Source organism: Kryptolebias marmoratus, linkage group LG6 (genome assembly GCF_001649575.2).
Source record: "Kryptolebias marmoratus isolate JLee-2015 linkage group LG6, ASM164957v2, whole genome shotgun sequence".
Taxonomy (NCBI): domain Eukaryota; kingdom Metazoa; phylum Chordata; class Actinopteri; order Cyprinodontiformes; family Rivulidae; genus Kryptolebias; species Kryptolebias marmoratus.
In genome coordinates, this window is record NC_051435.1 from 5422313 (window position 1) to 5449741 (window position 27429).

The 27429-nt window shown below is 37.0% G+C and overlaps 1 protein-coding gene across 5 annotated transcripts in view; it reads right to left on the reverse strand.

The window, feature by feature from the left end:
* pard3bb (par-3 family cell polarity regulator beta b) overlaps positions 1–27429 on the reverse strand; it is a 171026-nt gene that overhangs the window by 65855 nt on the left and 77742 nt on the right. For 4 of the 5 annotated variants that reach the window (XM_037975990.1, XM_017420738.3, XM_037975991.1 and 1 more), the window contains 6 exons: positions 26885–27015; positions 23294–23338; positions 14778–14993; positions 12920–13145; positions 2615–2725; positions 1899–2276 (listed from right to left, as the gene is read on the reverse strand). In XM_037975990.1, coding sequence (XP_037831918.1) covers positions 1899–2276; positions 2615–2725; positions 12920–13145; positions 14778–14993; positions 23294–23338; positions 26885–27015 — 1107 coding nt within the window. The remainder of the gene's footprint in view (positions 1–1898; positions 2277–2614; positions 2726–12919; positions 13146–14777; positions 14994–23293; positions 23339–26884; positions 27016–27429) is intronic. The other variant, XM_017420739.3, reaches the window with a different exon arrangement.

The window sequence follows — 27429 nt, forward strand, 5'->3', positions numbered from 1 at the left end:
GCTGCCTTCCTGTACATTTTAGGGCATACCTCCAAGAGACTTTTTTTCTTGATTTGGCGTGTTCTACCTACGTACCAAGTTTTAAATCTCTACGATGTACGGTTTGTCCTATCTCACGTTAGGGGGCGCTGTGGAGCAGCTTTGCCACGCCCACTTTTGATTCCATTAAAATACTAAAATTTTTCGCGGGGGACAATTTTGGGTAAAGTTTGGTGACTTTTTGAATATGTTTAAACCTCCAAATTAGCGTTTCTATGCGGACAAGAAAAATAATAATAAGAAACAGTACAGATCCAATAGGCCTTCGCAGCCGTTGTCGCTGCTCGGGCCTAATAAAATGCAATGCATAAGTAGCAAAAAAAAAAAACTGTCTGAGATGAACATATTTAACTGCACACATCTGCATGTGAGCCAAAGAAAGCTGTACTTATTTACATAATCCAAATTACACATACACTAAGACACTGGAGTTATGGGTTGGAAGTGTGAAACATGGATATAGGGTGGACTGTTTAAAGTTGTAAATTTACTCAAAAGTAATGCAGCACGATACGTCACCAATAACTTTAGGCTCAGATTGTTTTGAGTAAAAATCCATTATCAAATTGTGTTTAAATTCCCATCCCTAATTGAAGAAAAGTTGAGCTGTGTTACCACACTTGCATGGTACAGTTTGAAAAAGTTTCCACTTTAAAATAATTTCAAAAAGAAATCTACACTAGAAGCCAAGGCCAACACTTTGGGATATATACTATTTTACATAAAGGAAACAACACAAGAGAGGCTGCATCAGGAAACATCTTTATGAAGCCGGGAGCTGTCCATCAAGAAGGTTTACTTCCTCACTTTTACGACAGGTACAGAAATAAGGTAGATGGATGTGTGTGTGTGGTTGGGAGTGGAAATATCTGCACTGGTAGATATATTCCAAAGTTAGTGAGCTGTGACTGACATTATAAAGGTAAAGGAGAAGGAGGCTGTGTGTTTGTGTGTGTCAATGGACACTTCAGTACACAAGCACTCATACTGAAGCTTAAAGCGAGCACAAACAATTCACTCTTTTCTTTTTGGCTGTCTCCATCTCTATTGTTCTATAAAATGCACTCACAGACGCACAGTGGCCTAAGGCAAGACAACCATGATTTGACAGGAAAGGGTAAAAAAGAAAAAAATATGAAACATCAGCAAGCTCATGTTGCACTGTGAAAGTAGAGAAATAAGAGACAGAAAAGGACAGAAAGAGGGTTTAAATACAAATTGGTACTTTTCAAAACTTTGACATGAATATTCATTGTTTCCACAACATGTTTCTGACACTTGGTCTGGACATTTCCACTCATGTCCCTAAATGTGATTGTCACAAAGATTCAGTTCAGTTCCATTAGGTTCCATTTTTACTTAAATAGCATAAATTCAAACAAAAATCCTCTCAGGGTACTATTCAGAAAAGCTACCAAGTCCAATTCAAATCCATTTATGTGCAATCCAATTCATTTAATTCAGTGTAGTTCATTCCAATGCAATTTAATTAAAAGTCATTTCAATATAGTTAGATTTAAATTTAAATCTAATTTTGTAAAGTCCAACTTAGTCCAGTTATATGTTGTTGTTTTAGCTGCTCCCTTCTGCAGGGGTCGCCACAGCAAGCAAACTTGCCAATTGTTTTACGCCGGATGCCCTTCCTGATACAACCTGAACTCGAACCAGCAGCCTCAGGATTACAAGACCGCAGCACTGACCACCGAGCTACAGCAGTCCAGTTATATTATAACATATAAAATCTGATTTAGGCACTTCTAAAATACCAACCAGTAAAACGCTGTCTGAGCAAACCAGAAAAAAATAAATCTAAGTTTTTTCTAGACTTTAACTACACTAATAAAAGTATTGAGCCCTACCTGTCATTAGCAAGTGCTGGAGCAGGAGGAGATGTAGTTCCAGCTCCCCTCGGTTTGTTCACTTTGGCGTACAGCCTATCAAGAGGGTCATCGTCTGGCATGACTCCAGGCTCATTAACATTCTTTCCGTGTCCTGGAAAGCCAGAGGGACCTTGTGGTGAAGGTGTGCGGGCATGAATGTGCTGAATTGTACTGTAGAGAGGGGGCTGAGGCAGTGGCTGGTGCACCGAACCAATCTCCTGCCCCCTGAAGGACTGAATTTGGGCATAGTTGGGGTCTGCATCGTCATCCTCCAAGTCTGGATATGCTGATCCACCGCTGCCAGCCTGCTGATCTCTGGACAGTTGCTCCTGCAGCTCAGGATGCCCTGCTTCAATCCTGAAGGAGAAACAAAGGACTAGTTGGGCTTTAAAGTTAGACTTTTGAGAATATTTTTTAAGAGCCCAAAATATTTGACCTTCAATAAAAAATAACAATAATACATAAAAAGTCCCACTGAGAAAAATAAAAAATAGAAAATGAAATCAGGGCTGGCAGACATGTAGGAATGAAAAAAAAGGCAAATTTAAAAAAGCTATAGAAAAGAATGACAAAGGGTTTTTAGCTCTTTCTGTCAAAGGGATAATTGATGCCTTTTTTAAATGTATACAGAATTCAACTTTTTTATTTTAAAAGAAAAAGAAAGTCTAATAATCTCCTTTTCAAAAAGTTCCCACCTCTCTCTTTCCTCTTTCATCCTCTCCAGCTCTAGGTCACTCAGGATGTCTGACTTTTGTCGTTGCAGAGCTGCCTTTGCCTCCTTCTTCTCCTCCTTTTTCTTTCCAAATCTTAACAGAAAAAAGGCACAGAAGCAGAAATAATATGATCAGAGACAAGAACAGATGCTGGTGTGGATTCTCAGTCATCCAGGACATGGCAAATCCAAAAGAAAAAAACAAAACAAAACAAAACAAAACAACTGGACTTCTAACAACTTAGAAATCGTCATGAGTAAGCTACAAGTATGCAAACAGACTGACATAAACACTGATATACCCACTGTAATTTAGTCCAAGAACTATGTTTTTAACATCGGTATCAATCATACCTTTCACTTGAAGACATGAGAAAACAAACAAGAAAAAAACAGAGACAACAACAAATACTTCCAAAACAAACTTGAAAATCAAACCACGTTTAAACTGAAGATTTTCAAAAATCTTCCGTCTCTCAGTAGTAATTTACACTAATGCAGACTTACAACTTTCCAAAGTCTGAGGTGCACAGAGGAGCACAAATGTACACAGGCAATCCATCAAATTAAACTGACTGCACAATAAGAAAGCTCCTTGTAGCCTAAATTAATAGATGGCATATACATAAGAGACTACGAGGAATGTTTAAAGTGACTCATAAAAACATTCAAACCACACCAATCAATACAGTTAGTGTGTAGGCAACATCAGCAGCAGTACTCAAGGCATTAACTGTAGAAGATTTACACACAGAGACACACATATCTGCCATCAGTGTTGATCAGTGTGTTACTGTCAGTTGAATTTTAATCTTAATAAATATAATTTAACTGTCAGCTTTGTTGATTTTTTTTGTCAAATTATACTAATCATAACCTTGTGAAACTTTTTAAACCTTTGGTTGATGCAGCACCAATGATCTACCTGTTTTCTAACATAGAAAACACATTTTTCATTAGTTAATCAAGTTTTCCTGATCTTAAAAACTCATGTCTTGGTCAGAAAATGTACTGTCAAAGTCTGATTTACAGTCTGTATCAAACTATTTACAGGCTTGAAAATAGCATAAGCCTCCATTTCATTCCTAAATGTTGCTTTAAAAATATAAACAACAAAACCACAAGCTCATTAAACTTTACAGCACAGCTATGCAGCGACTAGGATATGGCAAATTGAGCCAGTCAAACCTGCTAAATAGTTAATATCTCCAACACGCCAACTGTGACCTTATAACTCGGCTTATGTTTTATTTATCTGGTGAATTTATTGATGAATTATCCTTCTGTCTACAAATCTGCTGTGTAATATTGCTGATATTTTTGAAGTATCACTGCACCTGCTTATGCATTATTTACGAGAAGATTTGGTGCTATATTATAGTCAGACTGGCTTGTTGTTTTAGGTTTAATAAAAACAAAAGTGCACTTTGAACACTCGGGTAATAGGTTTCTTTGAAATGCCTAATGTGGACTGGGGGGTAAAGCCTATTTACCACCCACGGAGAGGGACTCAATGGGCAATGAAGGGCTCCAATCATCTGTGTGCATTACCAGTGTATGTGTGTGTGTATTCCACACAGGGGACAAGCCTTGCTCTAATTACTGCTACCTACAGAGGCTTACCCTTTCCTTCAGTTCTCTCCCTTCACTTTCCCCTCTTTCACCACCATTTCTTTTTTTTCTTCCTCTTTTTATGTCAGCACTTGGTCTCTTCACTCACTTCTCTCATTTCTAATTCTATATGTACCTTACCTCCTTTTCACCCCTTCATTTAGCTCTTTCTTTCCACTTGTTATCAAGCTTTACTCCCTTAACCCCACCTTTCTCTGGGGCGGAGATATCAATCAATACTAAAAGTTTGTACCTCCCTAGATACTCATCTGGAAAACTGACAGTGGCACCTTTTCTAGCTGATACTTCATATAGTAGACCAGAGGACAGTCATCTCTCCTTGCACTTACAAATGAGCACATGGACATTTGTTGGCATTCAAAACATTAGGCTGGGTGCAGCAGCCAAAATGAAAGAAACTTAAGAGTTTTAAGGCCTAGCGATTCTTCAAGAAATCCATATCATCTGCCACCTTGCATGCTAGAATATCAGACAAGATCATAATGTTGAGAAATGTAGCCGTTTGATCAAACCATGAAACCAACAATATTTCTCAATCTCTATATAACAATATCCACAATCGCATGCAATAATACAAGATGCCAAGCTCAGAGTATATGTTAGGGATGACTCTCAGCTACAGCCACATCATATTTCAGCATCATACCTTTAACAGCAGGTACACACTCAGACACACACACCCACAGGCAAAAAAAACATTACCATTCTGTTTCAATCTTTGAGACATGGCAATATTAAAAACTAGTCCTAGCCAAAACAGTTACATACATAACAACTAAAGAAATGTATTTCAGAATATTTGCTTTCCAAAAAATAAATGATTCTTAACAAAAATACATTTAAGATATATTTGTGCTTTTATACAGTGTCTGTGCTTCACAGCTTAACCTTTAAGGACCTTGCACACATTAATCATTTCATCCAGATAAATTATAGTGTATAAAATATTTTATACACTAACTGGTCATCTTATTAGGTACACAGATGTAAACCTAGAATTATCCAATCAGCTAATCAAGTGCCAGCTGAGCAACTCAAATGCTGATACAAGCTATAAGTTCCAGCTAACACACACAGACACACACACACATATAAAGGAGCATAATGAAGAAAAGGCTGCTTTGAGTAGTTCTGAATCAGCTGATAATCTGGCCTTTTTTTTCTGCACAGCATTCTGAATAGTTCAATCAGACTGGTGAAGGAAAAAAGAAATAGAAATTATGCTTTTTTTTTTCCTTGTTCATAACAGATGTTGAATAAAAAAAGTAAAAAATAAAAATCAGAAAACTGATTAGAATTGATCAGAAAAGCTGCAACAAGTCAATTAAAGACTTTCACTAGTGGAAAATGTAGCCTGGTCTGATAAATAAACGGTTTCCGCTGAGGCTGCAGGTGGTGGAGTCAGAATTTGGCTTTAAAAGCATGAATTCTTGAAACTATCCGGTCTTATGTGAACAATTCAGGTGGTGGCGAATCAATGTTGAGAGTGCTTTCTTGGCTCACTTGGAGCCCCTTGGTGCTGATCAATCATCATTTGAATGCCAATGTCTATCAGATTATTGCTGCTGACCACGTAGTTCCCCCTTCTGGTAACAATCTACCATTTTATGTTGAGTACTTCCAGGATGAAAATGTAACTAGTTATGAAGGCTCCTCGTAGCATCTGTATGTGTTTCTAGGACAATTAGTGTTAAATAATCTATATAAAATGTGAGTGGTATAGAGACTGGGGAGAAGGCTTCCTTTATTCAAACTGTTTTTAGCTTCTGTTTTTTTTCCTTCTCAGCTCTCTGCCCCAGATTATCCTGAGTTTATTGTATATTGTTTTTAGGTCATACGATGAAGAATTGTTACAACAATTATTTATAGAATATTTACCAACACTAAGTAAAGTAAAACAGGAAAGAAGAGTGAGAAAAAAAACAAAACAAAAAACAGAGCAATAATGAACACCTAGATCTTCATTAGACTACTCATTGTATCCCCAGGAATGTAAAGTAAACAGTATAGAATCCTCAATTAATTGCACTCTGTTGCAAATGCTATAATTCAAAAATTAACTATCATTATGTTTTAACCTGAACTACATAATTCTTTTCCCAATATGAAATGTGCCCTGTACTTTGCAAAACAATAAACTGAATAGCAAGAAACAATATATCAGAGGCACATCCTGGGCAGGTTGCAACTCCATCATAGGGACACACAGAGATAAACAACCACTCACCTTCTCACTCACACCTAGGGACACTTTAGAGTTACAGATTAACCTAACATGCATGTTTTTGGTCTGTGGGAGGAAACCCACAGACCAAATGCACTGGGAGAACATGCAAACCCCACACAGAAAGGCCGGGAGGTGAACCTGCAACTTATATAAAACTAATAGCTTACAGTTAATAAAATGTGCAAGGAAGAAAAGATCCTGGGAGTGAACAGGATTTAAGCATTCACACTACTCCAAATATTTGTAAGAGTATATACATTCTGAGCAAATTGAGCTTTTGGTGGGAACATATAAAATTATTAAAAATGATTTCCAAAAAAGTTTTTTTTTTAACTATCTATGTAAACAAGAGTTTTTCAGAAACAATGACACAGCAGCCAAATTTTCACACACACAGCATTGCTTGTGTGTGTGAAAAAAGAAAATGGAGCTTTTTTACTAGTTTTTCTAGATCTGTCTCCCTTTATCCTGATTCTGTTGTTTGTCAAACTTTGATTAATGCTAAAATGCTTAATAACTGACAGAACACTGTAAACAATATTAAAACATTTAAACAAGGATAAAAAAAATCTATGTTAAATTATTCAGAATAGTGAAGACTGGGACATAAAATGATCAATAAACACACACATGAAAACAACATCAAGGACAAACAACTATCATCTGAACATTGTTTCACAAAGAATTTCAGAATACGATTAACAGATGATTAGCAGCCAGTTAGCATGAATACATTACCTCTTTTCATGTCATAAGTACGGACAGGATGGTGACTTATGAATTTTAATGAGCTAACACCAGACTCTGCATGCAGAGTGTAAGGTTACTCATTTGCAAGTGAGAAACATATATCAAAGTTTATTAAAGCTACATCTGCATAAGGAAATATAGGATTAAAAAGCATAACAGTCAATATGTTTTAAACATTAATTTCATTAAAAAGAAAAATAGAACAGGCACAAAGTCCAAACAATACAATAAATCAGTGGTGGAAATGGTTATGTGTAAAAAGTTTCACAAAACTTTACTAAACACACTCAAGTGATGAAAGAAGCTGTTTATAGCTGACTTCATTTTTTTGCTTGTTTGTTTGTTAAACACCAACATCTACAAGACACTCTGAAAGCTATAACCAAGTCAAAAACATGACATTTAAATTTTCTTCCAAATCTAAACTCCACCTATATACAATAAAAATGAAACTCAAAAAAGCTATTTTAGTGTTACTTGTAGCAAAAGCTACATAATGTAATTCAAACAGTAACATCATGTGTTTTGAAGTTACTAAACACACAATTTAAAAGGGGGCAAGGCATTGTGAACCTGTTTTAACAAATAAAACGTAGAAAACAATCCCTTGGAAACAGATATGAAACAGTAATCAGGAAGCTCAGTGGATGGACAGTTGTCTATCTAGATAGTCCCAAAGGAGAAAACCTTTTAACCAACATGGGAAAATTAGTGCACATATCTGTGACTCTCACTTCAACTATTTTTTTCTATTTTCATGCCCTTCACTCGCTCCGTCCTTCTGTCACTCCTTAGAGACGCCCTGCACTGTTATCATTGGCAAGTAGATCCAGAGGGAATGTCTGACTGACAATGTAGAGAACATGGGCACACACGCAAACACACAAACATTGTTGATTGGCAGGCGCGACATCCGTCCCTGACATCTGAATGACTTCCTGTCATGGCGTTTGATTGGCAGAGTCCTTTCCCTGTTTCAAACAGGCTTGCTGCCATTATTAAGCAATGACGAGGAATCTCTGGTCAGAGGAGAGCAGATGCTCCATCCATCCATCCATCCATTCATCCAGTCATCCTTCTTTTGCATTTTTTTTTAGAACTTTTGGCTTTTAAATTTTTCTAAACTAGAAACTTGATAACTGGTGACAAGCCTCAGTTTCTCATTGAACTCATATGCTGTAGTCACTGAAAAAAACATCATAATACATTGGATATTACATGTAGCAGGCTTCACAAATGTATTAAAAGGAACAAAATTAGGAACCTGTGATACCCTATCACCTATCCTATTACAGTATGTTTTGCTGTAACCATACAAGGAGTCATATATATATATCAGTTGACTTCTCACATTATGAAATGCACATCCTACTCTTCAACTGGATCCTACAAACTATACTAATGCTGTATCTTTATCTGCTCAAACTCAAAAAAGCACAAACACAGGCACAGCATTACTAATCACAAAATCTTCCTAAAATGATATGTGCTCTAGCATTAGCACAAGGCCATTTTCTTCCATCAGCCTTTTCATCTACACAGCGCACACACACGTTCAAAAACATGCAGACAGACTGTGTGTATAGACTTGGGCTAATAGGCCCTGCACAAAGCTCAACCATTACACAGCCCACAATGGAGCTAGTCAGTCCTAATGGGCCCCACCTTAGTGATGGGCTAATAGTCCCAACGATGGTGCACTTTAAGTCTAACAGAGGTGCTACATTAGGACCGGTAGGAGAGAGCAGAGATAGAGGGTGAGAAACAGGAAGGAAAAATAAATGGTACAATATGAGAGAGAGTGTAATTAGAGACACCAATGACAGGTAAAGGAAGAGAGCAGACTAAAGGCTCAAAGGCTTTTTTGGTTGGTGGCTTTAATTGTAATTATGCTGCATTTTGTGGATGCAAGTTTTGCTGGGGTAATGGCACAAAAACAGATATGCACTCACAAACCCAGGGACAGAGAGAGATGTAAGTACAGCAGAGCTTGATTATAAGCCAGCAGGCAACCGGGCACTCATTATCATAGATTCATCATAAATTTGCACTATTTTAAAGCAGAAAATGAGCAGCATGCACACGTATCTTTTAACACACCACGCAACACATCACAAAAACATGATGCACTGGCAGTAGCAGCGCCTTTTCCTCCCTAATTTCTGCTAGAGCGTGTTCTTCTTCCAGTCTCACCTAAAATACTGCCATATTTTCAATTGTACAGAGGTCTCTCTTCTTCATTGTTCCTTTCACAACCAGCCAAACATGCCAACAATCACAGAGATGACAAATTACTTTCAGATGCACTCTCCACCTAATTTAATTATGTGTGTGGAGCACAAAATTAAGGACGTAAACATAAAATAGCACTGTCTTGAGTGTTGCAGGATCTAATTAAATATTAACTTTTATGAGAAAGGATACACAGGTCATTAATAGTGGAGGGTCCCACAACTGTACCTAAATTTGAAGAAAAACTGCCCAATAATGAGCCAAATATATGACAACCATCTGACTGTGTGACCAATCATGTTTAATCATCATATGAATATTCATGATGATGGGATGGTTACAACAGTGTACACACACAAACACACACACACACAGACACAGATGATGGGCATATCTGATTGGCAGGTGGCAACAGTTCAGATGACAGAGCCAGCTGTCCACAATAAAGAGCCTTTTAACCAAACATTTAGTCTGACTTCTATGCCTGGGTTAAAAATAAAAGTGCAGTTATTATATAATTGCACTTACTTTGTTAAACTTGGTCTTAATTAACATTATGGACTGCAGTGTGTCCCTTTTAGTAGAATAAAAACAAGTAAATGGAGAAATTTTACCGTGGGAGGATTCCAACAATAAAACAAGTAATTGTCTTTAAATCCAAACGAAAATGGATGGAATCAATGAAAATATAATGTAGCAGTTAGTAAATCCAGTCTATGGGTGAACCAACCGGTAGTAAACATGAGCATAAAACCAGATACCTTGGAGTAATGCCGAGTAATTCATACTGTCTCTCCTCCAGACCATTAGGCCAATCAAAGGTGCCCTCAGATGAATATGACAAATCAGCCGCTCGGCCTGGATTGAACTATACTGAATAGTTCCAATTTGCTTTCTCAGTCTACCACTATTACATGCAATCAAAGGCAGATTGGGAGCAGAAGCTGAAGGGAGCAGGTGGAGAGGAAAAATTGGAATGATGCAGAGATTGGGGGGTGGGTTTGGGTGGAGAAAGAGAAGAGGAATATCACAAGAAAGAAAAAAGGTTGAGATTATCAGAAGGCTCTTATCAAGACACTCTTATGATGATGAGTGATGAAGTGTCGAGGAAAGGTCTAAAAATATCACCGAATGTCACATATGGTTTCTTACAGCACTTATGGTTAAGTGCAATGGTAGTTAGATGAAGGGTTGAAGAGATATGTTCAGAGCGATAAGTCTTGGTTAAATCAGCTGAAGGTGTTCCCATGTGGGCTGTGCAAACCATCATCAAGCAGAGCTGTCAGCAAATTAATAAGATGAACACATAGAAGAAAGTGTTGCCATAACTGCTCCTAAACTCTGAAGTATATATGGCAACAAAACTATAACAATGAGACAGAACTAAAAGACTGAGATAGATAAAGAAAAGTAGAGGGTAGTTAAATAATCTGTGAATTTATAGAATTGTTTACCAGTATGGCACCAATTTATATATTGGTAATACACAAATGACAAAAAATCCAGCTATTTGACAAGGAGACATATTTATGAACAGATCTGCACAATGTTTTAACATGTTAAAATAAAACAAAACAGTCAACCATTGGAGACATTCGTAATATTTACTGAGCACTCTAGATATTAGAAAAAGGAAGTGTTTTGGGGTAAAAAAGGTGAAATAGAAAAAGAGTAAAGTAAGAGTAAAATAATACAGTATTCAGCTTATTCTATTAAGCAGAGTTTGTACACATTAGTGTAATTGTCCAGTATTTTACTTTAAATACCATGCAATTTTTAGATATAATCACTGCAATGAAATAGGACTTTGAAATCTGGAAGTCTTTTTCTGCATTCTGGTTCAAACAGATTGCTTTTGTAAGTCTGTTTTGAAAGGCTGTTTGTATGTTTTGTAGATTATATTGCGTGCAAATATTTTAAGATCAGTATCTATGTAATAATCATGCTAAATCCCACTTCAAAATAACCACAAAGAAGAAAAAAATTGTTATGAGGTAGCAACAAAAAACAGAAAGCACAAACTGTTCACTGAAACTTTGCCCCCTTCAAGCTGTGTTTCTACACTGGAAGATAGTGTTAAAGTTAATCACACAAAATAGCTCTGGCAGATCAGTTTCAACAACTCTTGGGAAACTAAGGCACCAGTCAGAGTAGTTCGCCTGTACCTAAAAGTCTACAATGAAGTTTGACAAGAAAAGAAAGCCCTAAGGATTTATGTTTGTAGTAGTATGAAAGCAGGGGCTTTTTTAACAGACACCTGTGGCCATTCCAGTTGGCTGAAAGAAATCTGTAAAAAGCACAAATAGATGCACAAGAAATTAATCTGAATAGAAAACAAAACTGTCTCTAGTCCACAAGACTTAGTCCTCTGAAGCACAGCATGTGACACTCATGCAAGTAATGACTTGTTAATAAAAAGTGGTCATGGTCTTAATTAGAGATTAGAAATAAGGTCTGGACTGATGAGTCAAGAAATAAAAACATTTGGCTACAGCAAAAGACAGTTTGTTTGCCAAAGGCATGGAGAGCAAAACAATAATGAGTGTCTGCAGGCCACAGTGGAGCACAGTGGTGGCTTGGAGTTGCATTTCTGCAAATGTAGTTGGGGATTTGGTCAAAATAGATCCTCAGTATCCTCAGTGCTGAGTAAAACAGGTTGATACTTATCTATGATGCAAATCCATCAGGGAGGTATCTGAGGTCAGTGCCCCAAAAAATACAGCCAATGTCATTATAAACAACATAAAGAAGAACAAGAAGTCCTAAAAATGATGGTAAGGCTCATGCAGAGTGCCATTTTCAACATTATCAAATGTGTCTGTGATTAAGGATCTGAGCCAGACTACACCCACAGACGACCTGTGGTTAGTTCTCCAACAGATCTGGGACAATCTACCTGCTGAGTTCTTTCAAAAACTGTACATGTGTAGCAAGAAGAACTGATGCTGTTTTAAAGACAGAGTGGTCACATAAAATGTTGATTTGAATTAGGTCTCTCAATAAAAGTACATCAAAATATAAATAATGCTGAGATTCTGCCTCGTGGCAGGTGTATAACTTGAATTTTTGTCTATTTAATCTTTAAGTTTTTATAACTGTTTAAATTGAATCAATTTATCTTATATAATACAGTTAGATGAAACAAAATTTAATAGCAAATATTTAGTAAAACTCACTCTGACTTGACTTTCAGTGTTTTTTTAATTTATTTTTCTTTTTAAAGAGGTTTACATTTATTTGTTAAGTAGATGAGTGAGAAACAAACTAGATACGTTATTTGTATCAGTACCTTGCTCCAGGAGAACTCAACAATGTTCTTTAAAAACCAGGCAAGACTACATCAGTGAGGTTTAGCAGCGCTCTGCCCAGCTGAGGCTGTAATGGGAGTACATGCTAACACAGCAAAAGCAAACTGGTTGTGGTAAATGGATAAATCCCTTTACTCACCTCAGAAGACCAAAGCCTATTTTCTTGCTCTTCTTTTCTGTTTCCTCAGGCTCATCTGCTTTCTTTTTCTCCTTTTCCTTCCCTTTCCCTTTGCTCTTTTCTTTCTTCTTAGTTTTCTCTTTCTTTTTCTTGTCTTTTTTGCTTTTCTCTTCTGTTTGATCAGCTCCCTGGCGGGATGAACTACTTGCAGGAGTGTCACGGCCTGAACTCGGCTCTGAACCTTCATCTGCAGGGAATGAAAGAGGAAGAAAAAGATGAGAATTAGAGCGAGTGGATGGAAAAGCAATGCTTTAAAGAAAAGCAATGCTTTAAAGAAAAGCACGTAAAGAAAAATCCAGGGTGTTTCCATTTCACTTTTACTAGAGTAAATGATCAAAATTAAAATACTAAAAAAACAACATCAAAATTAATAAAGTGAACAAATGAGAAATGAATGGCAATTGTACAATTAGGTAACATTAGCTAAATTCTTAAGAATAGTCAAGGCCACATACTGTTAACTATTAAAAGACCATATGATACAAATAAAAACAGAAACCACCACACAACCCAAACACAAAGCAGCACATACATTCCTTCCCAGAGATTTTCACTCCACATCTTGACAGGATATTTATCAACCTTATAGTGAACTAATTAACTCCTAGATATAAGAATGCAAAAAGGTGCAAAGAATACACCTCGGTAGCTCATTAATTCATCAGCAGATTGAAGGTCTGACATTGCATTACAATGATCTCTCTCTCACACACTTGTACTATTCATCAGATTTTTACAAAGATAACCAAACCAAATTAGCTATTTCAATTGAGATCTAATTTTGTGTGGATATTAACTTCAGCTTTAATTACAAACACTGTCAAACAGCAGAATGTATCCGTGTGTGACATCCGTGTGTATTTGTGTGCTTGCTTTCCTGCACTCCCACAGATTCATGCTGATACTCTTCCTCCTATGAGGTGTGGAAACTCAAAATGGCCTCAGTGCCCAAAGATGTGTTTGGATCAACATCTATAGCATCAGAAAGACACATTTATGCTTATTTTCTCCTTTTCAAAAATGTTAAGAAAACCCTGACTAAGTCATTTTATAAAATTTGTCAGACTGAGCTGATTGAGTCAACAGTAGCAGTGGGCAAAAACAAAAGACACTCAGTGCTCTTCAGAGAAGTGTTTTCTGTCAATTAACAGTGGCTCTGAAAGTGCTGAACTATTAGAAAGGTGGTGACAGATGTGGCCACTGCATGTGTGGTGCTGACATGCCCGATTAGTCTTATCCTGTATGAGCGTAGTGATCTGAAACAGGCCGACTCATTACTCTGGTGGTGACTGATAAGAGTTAGCTGGTAATAACACAGCTGGGAATTGAATATGTGTTGATGTTTGGAGCCATGATGTGCCGGCTGCAAGACTCTTGTCTCACTTTGTTGGAGAAAATGTGATTGAGGAGCACATTGCACATGGAAGTAGGCAGAGAATGCATCAATCACTGTGCAAAAAAAATCCACCTAAAGGCAGTGAAGATATATGTGAGCGATTAGATGTGAAATTTAAAGATAAACGTCTCTGCTTGTTTGGAAATGGTTACATATGAAGCAGGTCAACATCACTTCTCTGTGAGGTTGGAATAGTTTTTGCTGTAAAAAATGTAAATTGAAAAATAGCTGCTGTGACAGGTAAAACAGATGGCATGATTGAATGGTAGATATCTTGTGATGCATTGAATCATGCATCATACTATGCAAATATTAAAGAAAATTTGTCATGGAAAGCTGAAACGTTCAGATGCCAAAATATATAAATGACCATAACTGTACGCCACTAACTAAACACACCGGCACACATTTCTTCTTTCTCACCATCATCATCTTCAGCTGGCCCATCGTAGGATTTATCAATAGCCGCTCGGAAGCTCTCATTGCAGCCCCTTCCCCTGACCATATTTGGGCGTGGACGATGGAATGGGAGGAGCTCGTTCTTCTTGTTAACCTCTGACATGGCTGTCTGGAGACTCTCCAAGGAACTGGACTTCTTTAAGCCAAGGGTTGGGCCAAGTTCCACAGGAGTTGATGAAGCTGGAGAAAACAAGAAAACAACCGTTACACTTCCACAACTACAGCAATAAAACAAACAAATAAATAAATAAATAATATCCATTCTGAATGACATGTACACAGAAAGAGATGACATGTTTTGTCCAGGTCTGTAAACCTTGCTCTGATTGGGTTAGAAAGCCTGCAGTGACTCTGACTAAGAGCCAGAAAGAACATGACATGGATGAACTCTGGAGAGCAGAGGAAAGAGGAAAAATGTGTGATGAGCTAAACTATACAATTGTTAAGGTTGTGATGGATGTGAAGTCTGCTTCTCTGTTGTTAGTTTCCATCCGTCATCACAAGTATACCATACTGTGAGAAATATTACTCAGGGAGGGAGGGATCTAAGAGAAAGGATGATGAAGAGGTTTGTGATGGTTGAGAATACAGAGCCAACTGTGGTAGTATTCATGGGAGAGTAAAACAGAGATCAGGCATGTTGTGTTGTCAAACTTCTCATTCCCAATACAGGGAACATAGTTTACAAGTAGTAACACGGGTGAACCTGGCAAGTTCTTCAACAAGCAGACCACCGAGAAACTGTTGCTATCCTGCTGCACAAAGCCAGCATAAGCTAACAACATGCTGACTGCTGAGGCTGGATCAAGCTCAGTCATAAGCTCTCTTGTGATTTTCCACCACTTGTGAGGATCAAAAAAGAAAAAGAAAAAAAGAAGAGAGAGAGATACAGATAGAGGGAGAGAGAGAAGGTAATGTGATTGTCACTGAGTGCCATCTAAAACAAAGAAGACGCTGATGGTGGGTAAGATGGGGAGAAAACGGACAGGAAAGACGGCAACGGGGTGAGAGCAAATTAAATTTCCTGCAGGGAATATCACCAGGGAAAACCCTGGTGGCAGGGAGGAGGACTGAGAAAAATGGGCTAAAGAAGAAGAAGGCTGGGCTTGTTGCCAGCTCAAAATACTGGTAATCCTTACACACACACATTTTGGATTCCTTCCTGGCTCTGGCTTGTCGATATGATGCCACTTTGATTCATGATAGCTAAACTTGCATCACTTTAGCTAATGATTCCCTATACACACCAGTGCTCTTTGTGTGAGTGTGTTTTCAGAGGAAAGGAGATGAGATGGCTGATGTGACTTCCACATCTATTTAAACAACCATTAACAAAACACAGAATCACACAAAGAGTAATAACACACAGTAAAAGTATGCACATGCATAATGCAAGTGTGCTGCTCGAAGAGGAGATGGACAAAGGTCACAGTGTGTGAGACTCATCCATAAACACAGGCTACATGTCATTCAGAGGCATGGTGAATTATTAAACATCTGAGTGTCTTGTGATTAATCCATATACCTTTCAATATCAAGGTTCTACATATCAAGACATTCTTAAAAAAATATCTGCACCTAAAAGGTCTTAATACAACTTTAAATGAGCAACAGCACAAGATGCATTGTTAAAGTTTACTGAGGCTTTAAGGCACCTGCTCTTTTATATCCCACCATAGCATTTCAATAAGACTGAGGTCTGAGGTCTTTGACATTGAAACACCTTGATTCTTTTAGTATGTTTGGAGTCACTGCTGTGTTACATGACCAGAATTCATCGTAACACCAAACAGACATATGGCCTAACCTTTAACTGAGACATACTTTGGTATACAGAGGCATACATGGTCAACTTAATGAGTTAGAAATGCAAACAAAAACAACTATGGTTGCAAAAAGAGTCATAATAATAATCGATCCACCTCTGTGCTTGAAAAATAGATGCCTTTCCCCACTCAATTCTTCTTTTAAACAATTCTTTTTCCATCTTTTTTTCTAATCACACAAACATTAACTTGCACATTTTAAAATGCTAATTGAAACTTGTGAATTCTGAGTTGCAACTTTTGGGTTGCTTTGCAATTACTCTGAACATTACACAGCCTGACAGCAAGCTGAACCTGCTGGGGCCTCCACTATTGGGAAGATTGGCAGCTGTCTTGAATGCTCGCCACTTGTGAATAATCTTTCTCGCTGTTGAATGATGTGCTCCAGATTGTTTGGAAATGGCCTTATAACATTTCCCAGATTGACAGACAGCAAAAAAATGCTTCTTTAGTGTCACAGCTGATGATTTTCTTCCTTGGCATTGTACTAACACACACCTGAATGCTTCAAAAAAGCAAACTGCCAAACCTGCGTTTACAGAAGTAGTCACATTTGCTGATAATTAGTTAAAATGATGCACTTGATAAGAAGTGACATTTCAGTCTCGTGAGAGCTTATGCCATGGGATCTTTTACATCCTTACTTAGGATCATAGGCAGATTTGTACACTTTGAGAACTTTTTAATTCTAGATTTGGACTCGTCAACACACTGCTTGTTGTACAATAACACAATTCAAATGCAATTTGCATAATTTGTTGTTTATTTAAACTCAGTGTAAAAAAAAAACAGATGACCAACAAAGTTTGAGGTTAACTATAGGTCCACTGACTCCTAGATCTAACTTTTGTACAAAGCACAGGGTAAAAAAGATGCACTGAAATATTTGAAAGTATTTCATAACCCTTGTGATGTTTGGTAAGTTAATCACAGAATGCAGACACACAGACACATGAAATCAGAGCCATCTTTACAGCTACACACATACAGTGATGACCATTAACTAAGATAATTAAAGACAGTCTCTCACAAATAGTTCTGCTGTGAGAAGCAGGATTTGTGTCATAAATGTAATTACTGCTGTCCAAATGTAAGATGAAAGTATTAAGCTGCTTTTAGGAAGCGGGAGGGATGACAAGCAATATGAAATTGTCAAAATAGTTTGAGGAAGATGGATTGGGTGGGAGAAATGGTGTGAGGCAGAAAAAAAACAACTAAGAGAATGATGAGTGAAGAAAAAACTAAGACAGCAATCCTGGGAGTAAAGTGAGAGCATGTGTTAGATAACAGGGCAAAGACAAAGTAGGACAGAGAATAAACAACAAGCAAAATGTGAATTAAAATTTTAAAATAAAAGCACAGGGAGAGAGAATGCCAAGACATCCCAAGGCTACTTTGTTGGCAGGGAGTCAGTGGGCTATTTTCTAAGTCAAAAATACACCAAGGAGCAGCTTAACAGAGGGCTTCAGCTACAAAGCCAGCAGTCTTACAAACTGCCTCAACCTCTAGAGCAGTAATTCTCACTTCAGAGCCTCTAATATAGAATGCAGCTATTTTTATCTGTTTTACAATATATTTGCATTAATAAAGGGAGAAGTTCAGACAAAATTCAATGTCTTGAGTTACAACCTAGAGTATTATTCACAGCTCATATGCAGCCATACCCAGCTGTGGAATGAGCTGAAGGACATACATGTGGAATTCTTTACATATTAAACTATGGAAAAAAGACATGTTTCTAATATAATGACATGGGTATTTACATCCAGAATGATGTATGCATAAATATTTGTCAGTGCAGATGTACCTCTAGTGAGATGTACTGTAGGGGGGAGATTAATAATGTAAGCACAGTGTCTTATATTTTCCATATGTGTAGAGTGGTTCCAATTTTCCAGCAGAAATACAGTTTCAATGGAACAGATGCCTTCATATTATTTAAACAATCATAACACACCATACATGTCTCCAAAATAAACACCAGGAACATGTCACTCATTGATGAAAGAACTTAGCTACTACTATGCTAATGGTTGTAGCTTAGTATTGGTGTTAAAGATTTTGACAGCAAGCTTTTGTTGTCCCCAAAGTGACTAAATGAAAAATTAAGTGCCTCAACTTGAACACTTGATACGTCACAGCAGAAAGTGGTGCACACTTTGGAAACCAATGTGCAAATAAGAGTGTTCTGGAGGCAACTATCATGGGAAACAACCATTATTTGATCAAATCATTGCCATGAGAGGATTTTATAGTGCTTGTTACAGTCCTGGTTCCCACTGACCTTAATGGCAACACCAAAAAAGGCAACATAAGTAGGATGACTTAAACAATGGTGGATTTATAAAAACATCAACTGTAAAAAAAAAAAAAATGTTGGGTCCCAACAAAAAGCCAAAGTTAATGAGTCTCAGCTTATCACTCCTAAATAAAAGGTTATGAAAACAATATTCTGATATATTTTGGTAAAAAAAAGTGAGAAAAAAAAGCAAGAAATGAGAATAGGGAAGTTAGGATTCACCAATATCTTATTGACAAATGTTTATGCAGAGAATGTAGAGAGGAAAATATATATATTCAATGCAGAGGTAACTCAAAGTGCTTAACAGTAAACTAATAATCAAATGCAGCAAAAAAAACTACTTAAAATTAACAGAAAAGCAATAAAAGTAAAAGCAATAAAAAGAGAATAAAAGTAAATATAGGAAATTCAATGCATAAGAATATATAATGAAATATAAAACAGGCTTTACTGACTGAAATGGTTGCAACAAATATGGAACTAAAAATAAACTCTGTCAAATAGATTTAACTGTGTGTAGAATAAAAACAGTTTAAGTCACAGCAGAGAATGATGTAAATTCTGAACAACTTTACTAACACTTCCCAACTCTAAACATAGACAAAAGATCTTTTTTTCTCTCTCAAGCTCAATAAAATATAGAGAACGGCACATGTCAGTGATCACTATATAAAGTCAGAGTGAGATGAATGGCTTTACCAGGAAGAAACGACAGCACTGACCATCTCCTGATTACTGCTCACCTTTATTAGCTTACTAGAGGAGATGGAGAAGGGTCAAAGGCCATTCAATATACAGAGGAGTGGCCAACACTGCACACAAAGACAATGAAACATTGGTGTGTGCTAAACACACAACAAAAAAGGCGCACGCCAAGCAAAGAACACACACTCAGAAAATGTATTCAAGATCAAAAACCTGCACATACACGAGCCCATAATGTACAGGGGTGGAATGAAAAACAAGACTGCTTAGTTCAGCTGTTTGAATTCTTTCTCTAATGGCAGTTGTGAGGAGCTAATGTGCAGCGGCATCGTGCTGCATCTGCACACACCCGCACTGACACACGGGCAAACAAATTGAGCTGCTCTCCCTGTGACAAATTAATCCATCAATCCGCATCAGCCTAACAAGGTGGCTCTCAGGTTAAACCCGAAGCAAAGTCTGCAAGTGGCAGACTGGGAAACAATGGGAAAATGAAAGGAAGATACAGAAAATCCCAGAGAAAGACAGATGTGGAGAGAAATGAAGAGACAATCACTGAAAAGCAAGAGACAGAAGGAGATGGAGAGAAATGTGGCTCTCTAAAGACACAATTTTGGCAGAGTCTCGTCAGTGTGTGATGGTTTTCAAAGTCAAAGATCCACTAGGGAGAGATTCAGACAATGGACTGCATCAGTGTCCCTCAGCATCACTCGGGCCCCCTGACACATGCACACAGAGACATTCTCAGAGAGATGTTGTCCGTCCTAAGCTTCTCTGCCTGTTTGCCAGCCACTAAGCCTGAATGACGTTGGCAAGAAAAAGAGTGAGTGTGACAGAAACAGACAGAGCTGGTGGAGGAAGCAAATAAACAGAAAGAAAGCTACAACAAAAGAAAACAAGCACTGCAACAGTTTAATACCAGTTTAATGCATTACAGCAACTTGGTTTGTATCTCTGCAAGTAATTTGCAAGTTTTGACATTTTTTTGATTATTAAACACTCTTAAGCATATGAAGAGATAACTATGGCCTTTTGAACACATCTTAAACACACTCTTATTTTCACTGCTCAACATTTACTCTTACAAAGAGTTGTCTCTCATGCATTGATTTTCTAAAGCAGACAAACATACAAAGGGTTCTAAGCCGTCTTCATCACCCAAAAGAAAACACAGCAAATGAAAAACCCTTAATTTCCTTCATGTTGTCTTAGAAGCTTTTGTATGCATGTGGTTAAAAAGCCCAGTTTAAAAATCTTTAAAAGAGGAACCCGTCTTATAGTATGAACTGATACTTAGTTTTTGTAGTGCCTCTTACATCTATAGCTGCACTGCACTTCATATGTTTCTGCTCCAACAACTGATTTAATTTATTATTGGAAAGATGGGCCTCCACTTTTTTCTGCCACCAGAGGTAAGGCTAGTCTGACACATATGCACACACACACACAAACACACACGGTTTGTTCAATTGCCAAAATGCCAAACTGATGGCTTTTAAAGCAATGCTTTGTAAAAAAAAATAAATAAATAAAAAAAAAAAAAAAAAAAAAAAAAAAAGAGTTCAAAAAGTTGCTCAGATCCTGTCATCTCATTTGGTAAAGGCTTTTGATAAGAAAAAAAAGAAGCACTACTCTTTTAGTTTCCACACATGCACAAACAAATGTTTTAATCCCATTGCCAGTTTCCATCAGTTTACATCTGAGCCTCTGCAAATATTATAACGTGAAATCTCCCAAAGTTCACATTTTCCACAGGATGATGGAAACTTTCCATTACCATAACATTACCATAATGGTAGTTGTGTGTGTATGTGTGTGCATGTGTACTCAGAGTAGATGCCCAGTGGTTTTTGGGGGGGGTGAGGATGGGACAAACCATTGCTGGAAGTGAGAACATATTTCCCAGAAGTCATTGTCTTCAAACTGCTCATTTTCCAGGACCCCGCCCCACATTCCCATCTCTCACCGTTCATACAGCTGTCCAACATCCCAGCACAGGGCTGCTGGACGCTGTTCACTTATAAAAAATACATTAGAGCCAACAAAAGTAGGTTGGAAAAAAAAAAGCTGCCATTCTTGCCAGGCACACACTCACTTTAACAGCTCTCTGGACTATGTAGTCTTATAAAACGGAAGACAGCTTGATAACCAACAGGTACAGAATAGAGAATGTGTAAATAGGCTTTAGCAATAAAAGTCTGGAAATCAACCAGGAGGAAAAAAATGGGCCTTCAGAGGCTTCACAGGACACTCAGCAGGCATATTACCGGGGAAAACACTGCCAAGACTAAATATGCCAGAATCTGTGGTCTGATAAATTACATATAAAACATAGCATGGACCTAAATTTAAGTCTGTTTTGAATCAGTGATAATAAATTACAGTAATCAAATTAACTCTGGTATACCTCTTGATACTGACATGTTTTCGCTCTATGTCTTAGGGTCCAATTAATGGAACCAGACACAAAGTTTTGTTGTATTCATTTTCTTTTTCCAATTTATATTATTAACATGGTTATTGGAAAACAAGCTGTGGTGAACTAGATTAAAAAGACCAAATTAAAGAAAATACTAGTTGCCCCCAGGACAAACAAGTAAATGTGGTCACACTCCATAATTTGGTCACACAGTTTACTCTAATTACAAGCTGTCAGGAAGATAAAATGTACTTTCCAGGCGTTGGAATACAAACCAGGTCATTAATAGAGAGAATTTCAGTTTACACCGGTTCACAGTTCAGAACAAACAGCAGCTCCAGACATCAAGCTGAAAAGCTTCAATTAGAAGGTAAAACAGGCTTGTAGTAGGGATATGAAGAGGGAGAGGCTTTTGTTGTAATATTTTTAAATATTACAATTCGACCATGGATTCCATTTATGTATATATTTTTTTTTTCCATGTCTTCTATGCTGGTACCTTCAGATAAAATATGTCGAACACTAAGACACAGTGGAATGTGAAAAAAAAGTCTGATTGACAAGAAAGCAAGTGGCATGCAGCAAGACAGACTCCCATGAAGTGAAATGAAGAGTGCTCTCACGTTCAAGTAGCTACAAATGAAATAGAGGAGACTTCAAGGCAAAGAGACAAGTTTGAGATCAAACTTAAAAAAAAAAGATGTTTGTAGACTACTAAGGTTAGAACTCTTGAAACATCAGCCATGTCTGTATTTTCTAAGTGTGTCCTCATACATTATGTCTCTGTCTCTCCATTAAAAATGGCCTGTACTTTTAAGAGGCTTTTCTCTTTGGATCTTTTGAATTTCACTTCTATGTGTACTTTATATCTCTCTTGACAAACCTTGTTACTTTGTCAACAGAAAAAAAAGATTACCAGAAACAAAAAAGCAAATATAAAGTAGCAAATAAATTCAACTAGAGTGAGGGAGAGAAAATGAGTTTTTTAATACTATACACTGCCTATACCCTCAATGTTTATTCCTCTCTAAACTGTACATGTATTTTCATGGGTGTTTTATGCATCAGTAAAGTCATGGATCATGAAGAAAATTATTTTAATTTGCATTTGAGATGGCATTTTCCTGATTCTATGTTTGCTTTTTTTTTGTTAGATGCAACATAGACAAAATGTGTGTGGTGTGTTTTCCTTTCTCTGCGTCTGAAATGCATCATGAATTTGGCTCACCAGTAGTGCCTCCACCCAGGGATCCAACGTTGCTCTCATCTGCCACTGAAGCATAAAAAACACTAATGTCAACACATAAATATACTCAAATGTTCCCATTTATTGTTATTGTTTTCATTGTTTATTGCACTTTTCTTTTAATGTCAACATTTTTTTTGGTATCAAGTACTCGCCCATCTTGTCTCCTTGTATAAGATGGTGAAGTAGCTGCCTTTCTTTCTGTGATGTTGAGTCAGCTTCACTGCTACTGAAGCCCTTTGCCTTCCTCCCTTTGCTCCCACTTCATTTTTCATCCACTTCTCCTTCACTTTTTCACCACTGCCTCTCATGTATCCTTCTGACCTTTTGCCCCTTAGCCTCATGTCTCTCCTTTAATGTTTTATTTTTCTTTTGTTGCTCTCATTCCACCCAGCTCTGCTCTCCTCCCTCTGTCACTCCCTTGATCGTCACTCTTAATTCTTCTTTAACTCATCCTTTCAACAGTTTAGCTGCTCCACTCGTCCTTTCTAAAACCAAAAAGTAAGACACCGAGTAGCAGCACTGAACCAACACACACAAACAACCAAATACTTCTCTAATGAAAACCAAGCCTAAAGTGTAACAAGATCTGTGTCCATCTGACAGCACCTCTCTGCAGAGAACTAACATGAGTTCTCTGAAGGTCTAATGGTTTATGAATCCCATATGAGGTGGACACAAAGTTCTGTTTGTTACTCCAATGAGGATTTTCAAACATTATTAAACATACACAGATCTTGGGTATCATTTCATAATATTATTATTAAACCAGCCAAGCATGCTTCAACCTGAATGAATAAATCACAGCAAACTTAAACACACTTGGCTGCCTTTTCATTTGAGTTCAGAAAAATCTAAATCAGGACAAACTAATTAAAAAAGCAACTCTATCGTTCCTGAAATTAAGTTGTCATAATGCAAACAAAGTACTTCTGTGGTACCAATAAATTTTATTTATGAACTAAATATAAACAAATGGCAACAAGACTCTCAGACACTGAAGTCCCCCTCAAACACAAATCAAGCTTTAAGATATCTGACCATTTCTATGTGAGGGTTTGTTTTTGTGTGTTTATGTTAATCAAAATGTTATCAATGTCTAAAGTCTCAGGAAAAGAAAAGTCAGACAGTGTTTATGTTTTACACAATAGCCGGAAAAAAACAATCCAAACTTCTAGCAGGGTGTGGTTTACAGCTAATTGCATCCAAAAAACTGTACTGACATACAGATTTGTGTCCACTGATTATAGTCCAATATAAAACATTGACTACAGTCTTGGAGTCTCCTCTCTTCTCTAACTGGCTTTGCTACACACATATCATTATAGAATGCAATTATCTTTAGTAAATGAATACTTAAATCCAACTCAGCCAAATCACTGTTTTTTATATGGTGGCATAGCCAAAGCGACTGATTTTGAATGATCACTTTAATTAAAAATGTGCCAAGTTAAACAGGCTGCTAATGAATTAAGATAAAATTATTCTGCAAGAAAGTTTAAGATTGTTTTTCAAGTCCAGCGCTGATCGCAAATCAAGTGAGAAGTATTATTTCATTTTGGTCACATCTACAGTCTGTTTCTCTGTGTAACTCACACTCTGCAGAGCTCTGATGGTCTACAATTCAGGATTCCAGCACACATTCAATCACATAAATATTACACTTGAACGACTGCATGCATTTACATTTAGTGTTAATGAGCAAAATCCGATTTACACATGGTAATTTAAAGTTACTCTTGTAGAGAAAGAGATTTTTGCTCTTTGATGCAAAAGTTAGCTGTGTTTAAAAAATTCATTATTTTGGCAATGTAATATATACATATAATATATTAAAGATCTCCTGTGTTTCCAGTGTTGGAACCATTTCTTATATATATAATGTAAAAAATAAATTCTGCCATGCTCTTATCAAAATTTATATTTTGAATATATGCAGTTTCTTAGGTTTGAAACAGGATTTCAGATTCACCAACAAAAATGTTTATCCTAATGAAAAATGGCAAATACATACAAACACTATTTGTAGTTAAATTGTGTTATATCTACTTTAATGTAGACAGAGATTTACCAATATCATTCAGTATTAAAGCATAAGTGGAACATGAAAATTTTATATATCATTCAAGCAGTTTTAAATCAACTGTTGATTTGTTTTCACAAGTTGAAGATTACTGAAGATCATTTTTTATGTGTGTATATATATATATATATATATATATATATATATTTTAAAAGTAGCATTACTGAAGGAATGCATATCGGCTTCCAGCTGCATGTCAAATTTTAAAAACATAGCTCCTGTGTGATCTACAGTATCTGAATATGTGAACTTGTAACTGAATATGAAATGTTCAGCTACTACCACATCAAATTTTAGCTCATCATCTATAAAAAAATAAAAAATTTAAAAACCACTGAATCAAGGTTGCTCAGTTGTGGCAGACATCTTGAAAAGTGAGCTGTAATAATTGACAAACTGAAAAAAAAAAAAACTCAAAGTAAACACTGTTGCCCAGGGAGGAGAAATACTGCTTGTCAGTAACATGTCCAAGATTTTACTTTTTTTTCCTTTTCAAGAGCCCCAAGGGGCCTCTATTTTACTAAAGTTAATGCTGCAGCGAGAAACTGAATAAGACATTCACAAATTTACATCAAAACTGACTTTCAGACAGGCTCAAAGCCGTAGTAAATCTGACTCTTAGTGTGTAAAAATACAAAAGAGGTGATGTGAAGCTGTGCAAGGCATATCATCAACTCGTTATTTGCGTAGAAACGGATGTTTGTGCAGTTCAAATGAATTTCTCTATCTCTTTTGTCTGACTTTCAAATACACACACGAGACATGAACACACATATGGCAGCAGCCTGAACTGGATGAGGAGGACTGGGGAAAGTGACATTTGAAACAATACGCTTTTGTTCCACTGCTCCATCCGCTGTCATGTTGCACTGATGTATGCAAAAGCACAGAAATAAGTATGCACACATGCATGTGTGTATTTCTGAGCTGACTTTTTAACAATCACTGAAATGTCACTCAACACTTGCACGAGAACATCAGTAATCAAAGAGCAACAGGTGACAAAGACGTCAGGCAAAGGGCGATTACAGTCGCTGCAAGAACTGCCTTTCTGACATTTGTTTTCAGAAATAAGAGACCATATTGATGCTCTGTTTGAAAAGTCTGCACCACATATTACACTTTTTCCTTGCTTGGCAAAAGAATTAAATGAGAGCGCAGAAAGAAATTTCATAAATGAAAATGTGCAACAACATCTTATTAGACAACAAACATGATTAATATTTTTTCTGGCAGAAATTTTAACAATATTGTGAGTATGTTAGCATATAAAAATATAACAACACACATAAGAACTAAATACAAAGTGGTTAGAATCACACAAACTGTGCAACAGATCCCACATGATAAATACAAGCCTGGATTGATGTCAGTTTGCATGTGGTTTCGACGCCAGCGCAGCAGCCATGCATCGTTAGGAATATTTCAAAAAGAGGATAAGATGCATGCAGCCATCATGCAGAGCAGATAAACAAAATAAATCTCCCCACCAATGTGATGCTGGCTCTGTGTCGTACCAAGGTCCATGCTTTTGGAGGCTTTAATGTGCTGGAACTGCTGTTGGTTCTGGTTCTGGGTGGGGGACTGAGGCTGGGCCCCGTGAGACACGTGAGCGTTTTCTCTGAAAAAGATTAATGAGACAATAAGTGGATTTGACCCAATGATAAGAAGAGACCTAATCAAAAGAATGGTTTCTTTTTCCTCTGAACTAATTTGTTTTGACTGACTCTCCTTAACACAGTTAAAAAAAAACAAAAAAAAACGTTAAATTATCAATTAAGAGCTAATGAGTAAAAGAAAAATCCCCCCAAAACTTTAAAAGATCTTCAGAAAGTCTGAAGAACTAAAGACCATTAGACACCAAGACTATTTTAAATGATAAGAAAATCTGGCTCCTTGGAAGCAAATAATAACAAAATTAGGGAGAATTTAAACTTTTGCACAGTCCTGTAAATAAATTCAAATGTCTTTTTTTACTCATAACAAGGGTAACGTGTTCTTAAACCAACACTTTGTGACCAGATACAAACTAAAA